At 40.1% G+C, this 3,959-nt stretch overlaps 1 protein-coding gene across 1 annotated transcript in view; it reads left to right on the forward strand.

Annotated features, from left to right (window-relative positions):
• Positions 1-3,959, forward strand: part of Ccnt1 (cyclin T1) — a 20,248-nt gene that overhangs the window by 4,246 nt on the left and 12,043 nt on the right. Inside the window, exon 3 of the mRNA XM_005353965.3 lies at positions 1,721-1,849. Within this exon, the coding sequence (XP_005354022.1) occupies positions 1,721-1,849 (129 nt within the window). The remainder of the gene's footprint in view (positions 1-1,720; positions 1,850-3,959) is intronic.

Here is a 3,959-nt window from a genome sequence, read left to right on the forward strand (position 1 = left end):
CAATGCTCTTAACCACTGAGCCATTTCTCCAGCCCTCCTCTTTCCTTTTCTTTTCAAAGAAAATTTATATTCTAAACTTGTCTAAAAATTCTTCTCAGAGTTAAGTACATGTGCCCGTAAGCCTAGGTATTAAGGAGACTGAAATACAGAGTTTCCATTTTGAGGATAACATTGAGAAAGGTGCTTTTGGTCACCTGACAACCTGAGTTCAATCCCTGGAAAATTACAATGAAGGAGAGTCGACTGGAATCAAACCCAGGACTTTATACAGATCAGACATCAGTCTGCTAGTTGAGGTACACTCCCAGGGCCCTGTGTTTTTGTTGTTGTTGTTGTTTGTTTGTTTGTTTAAGTCCATTCATCCGTCCGTGGATGTCTAGACTAGTTCCATTTTAGCCTTTTAAGAAGAGTAAAAGGATAAGGAAGGTTGTGCAAGTAAGTATCTTTGTGGCTTGCCAGGCTTAAGTCTAGAAAATTGTAATTTGGATAGCAGTAGGGTTGCAAGTAAGTATTACAATGTTTCAATTGCTGTGTAATCATGCATGGTTAGTCTCTGAGATCTTGCGTATTGGCTTGAATTATCTTTTGTCTCCTAAATATTTTCTATCTTGTGAGTTTAATACTTTGTAGCTTTTTTACTTTTTATTTTTTTTTTTAAGACAGGGTTCCTCTGTGTAGCCTTGACTGTTCTGGAATTTGCTTTGTAGATCAGCCTGGCTTTGAACACAGATGCTGCCTCTGCCTACCTAGAGCTGGGATTACAGGCGTGTACTACTACTGCCTGACTGTTTTTTTTTTTTTTTTTTTTTTAAGACAGTCTCATGTAGGCCAGGCTAGCTTTGAACTCAGAGATCTAACTGCCTCTGCCTCCTGAGTGCTGGGATTTCAGGTGTGGGCTACCGCACTCAACAAAAACGTTTTTATTTAGTGTGTGTTAAATACATTTGTGTGCTTGCCTGTGTGTAGGGGGCAGAGACTAGAAGTTGACACAGTTTTCTATTGCTCTCAATTATTTTTTTGAAATAAGTTCTCTTACTGAACCTGGAACAGACCATTTTTGCTAGACTGGGTGACCTCTAAAACTCATGACTGCACTGCAGCCCTGGTGTTGTAGATGTGCGGCACCTGGATTTCTTGTATGTCCCCACTTAATTTGCTGAGCTTTCAAATTTTTTAAAATTCTTTAATTCACTGCCCCTTCCCATATTCACAAAGTTAGATAACCATCGCCAGTGTTTGGTCTGAAAACCTGTGTATCAATTCTTTGTCATTAGCAGTCACCACATATCTATCCCTGCAGCCTCTGCCACTAAGCTGCTTTCTGTCTCTGGATTTACTTAGTCTAAGGATTTTAATTTACCATTAAAAAAAAAAAAGAACAACCTTGGCATGGTGTCTCATACCTATTATCCCAACATCCAAGAGGTAGAGGCTATTTTGGGCAATATAAATACTGAGTTCCAAACCATCCTGAGCTCTACAGTGAGATACCCACCTAAAGCAAGCAAACAACAAGCATGATGGTGATTTTCCAGTGGGAACAGCTTCCGTCTACAGTCTCCTCACATACACACCTGACCTTTTGAGGGATTGCTGTCTGATTTGAAAGTGCAGGGCAAGTGTAAATGCGAGGTATGACATGTGCCAGAGACTTGATTGTTTGAGATTTAGCTCCTCTTGAAATCAATAACAAGTGTGACCTTTTTTTTCTTCTATGAAGTCTATGGCTCCAGCAGCCTTGTTTCTAGCAGCAAAAGTGGAAGAACAGCCAAAAAAACTGGAACATGTCATCAAGGTAGCACATACTTGCCTCCATCCACAGGAGTCACTTCCTGACACGAGGAGCGAGGTAGGTAACTATACTTTTGAAAAAGTCATAACTTTGTTTGGTAACTTTGAATCTGGGCTGTTCAACTTTTCAGTGTTTAATTTCTCAAATAAAAAGCTTGTCATAAAAGCTTCATAAGAGCAAAGAATCATGTCACCTGCATAGATTTCTTTTTATCCTATTCTCTATATCAAAATACTCTTAATTCTCTGTGTAACAGTCCTGGCTATCCTGGAACTTGTTTTGTAGACCAGGCCACCTGCCTCTGCCTCCCTAGTGCTGGGATTAAAGCTGTATGCCGCCATCGCCTGGCTATGTCCTTGTCTTTCTTAGAGAAGGGCGACTCCTGGTTTTATCCATTTATTTAAAAAATTATTTATTGTGTATTTAGTTAAACACATCTATGTGTATCTGTGTATGTGAGTACAGGTGTTCATAAATGTCAGATCCCCCTGATGCTGGAGGTATCGGTGTGTAGTAGTGAGATGACCAGTATCAGTGCTGGGTATTGAATTGCTCTAACTCATGGAGCCATCGCTAGTTCTTTTGCTTTTAGAAGTCAATGATTGGAGATGTTGGGAATTGTAACATTTATAATTGAGATATAATTATGGATTTCTTTTACTAGGTTATTTAAGTCTTTTATGAGTATATTAGTTATGCCTTGAAAAAGATATATGGAATTGATTACATATTTTCCTATTGAAAATTTCTATATTCCAATTTTAGTATATGTTTTTTTTTTTTTTTTTTCGAGACAGGGTTTCTCTGTGGTTTTGGAGCCTGTCCTGGAATTAGCTCTTGTAGACCAGGCTGGCCTCGAACTCACAGAGATCCGCCTGCCTCTGCCTCCCAAGTGCTGGGATTAAAGGCGGTATATGTACTATTAAAGTGAGCATTGATACATTTATTTTTTTCCCACTAAGTTGCAACATCTGAGAAAACAAAGTAAGGGAAGGAGAGATTCCTTTTGGTTCACAGTTTCAAAAATTTCAGCCTATGGTTACTTAGTTGTATTACTTTTGGGTCCAGGTTATGAGGCAGAATGTCAAGGCCAGGATGAAGCAGGTGGTGGAGCAAAAGTGCTCATCTGGCAGGTAGTAACCAGAGCATCAAACAGTAAAGAGCCAGGGACAAGATGCTCTCTTTCAAGGGCTCTGTTTCTGTGACTTACTTCCTAGCCCTACCTTTTGTTTCTTCCATCTCCCTAAATGCCATCAGATTTTAACTGCATCTCTGGATTAATCTACAGATGAGGTCAGAGCCCTCATGATCCAATTACTTCCTAAGAGCTGACAGACCTAAAAGTTTTTTATTTATTAGTGTGTGCTGCACCTCTATGCATGCATGCCAGCCAGTCTGCCACAGACTGTGGAGCCAGAATACAACCTTGTGGCCTAGGTCTCTTTCCACCTTTACTTGAATTTTTTTTAAACAAATACTTAAGGATTACTTTATTGTCACTAATCTCATAATCCTTCAGTTTTATATATAATGTATACAATATTTTGTCTGCGTGTATGCCTACAGGCCAGAAGAGGGCACTAGACCTCATTACAGATGTTTGTGAGCTACCATGTTGTTGCTGGGAATTAAACTCAGGACCTTTGGAAGAGCAGGCAGTGCTCTTAACTGCTGGCTACCTCTCCAGCCCCCTACTTGAATTCTTGAGGTCGGACTCAGGTTGCCAGCCTTGTGTGACAACATCTTAACTGCTGGACCATTTTTCCAGCTCAATACTTAGACCCTTTAACATATCAGACTATGGGAGACTTTTCATATTCAAACAGTTTCATTCTCCAAAGCATGTTCACATAATTTCCTTTTCCTTTTCCCCTTCCTCCCTTCCTCCCTCCCTTCCTTCCTTTTTTTTGTTTTGTTTTTTGAGATAAAAAAATTCTCTGTGTAGCTTTGGTGCCTGTCCTGGAACTATAGCCCAGGCTGGCCTTGAACTCACAGAGATCTACCTGCCTCTGCGTGAGTGCTGGGACTATAGGCGTGTGCCACGACTACCTGACTCACATAATTTCTTTCTTTTTTTTTTTTGTTTTTTGTTTTTTTCCGAGACAGAGTTTCTCTGTGTAACAGCCCTAGCTGTCCTGGAACTAGCTCTTGTAGACCAGGCTGGTCT

This window comes from Microtus ochrogaster, chromosome 15, assembly GCF_000317375.1.
Source record: "Microtus ochrogaster isolate Prairie Vole_2 chromosome 15, MicOch1.0, whole genome shotgun sequence".
Lineage (NCBI taxonomy): Eukaryota > Metazoa > Chordata > Mammalia > Rodentia > Cricetidae > Microtus > Microtus ochrogaster.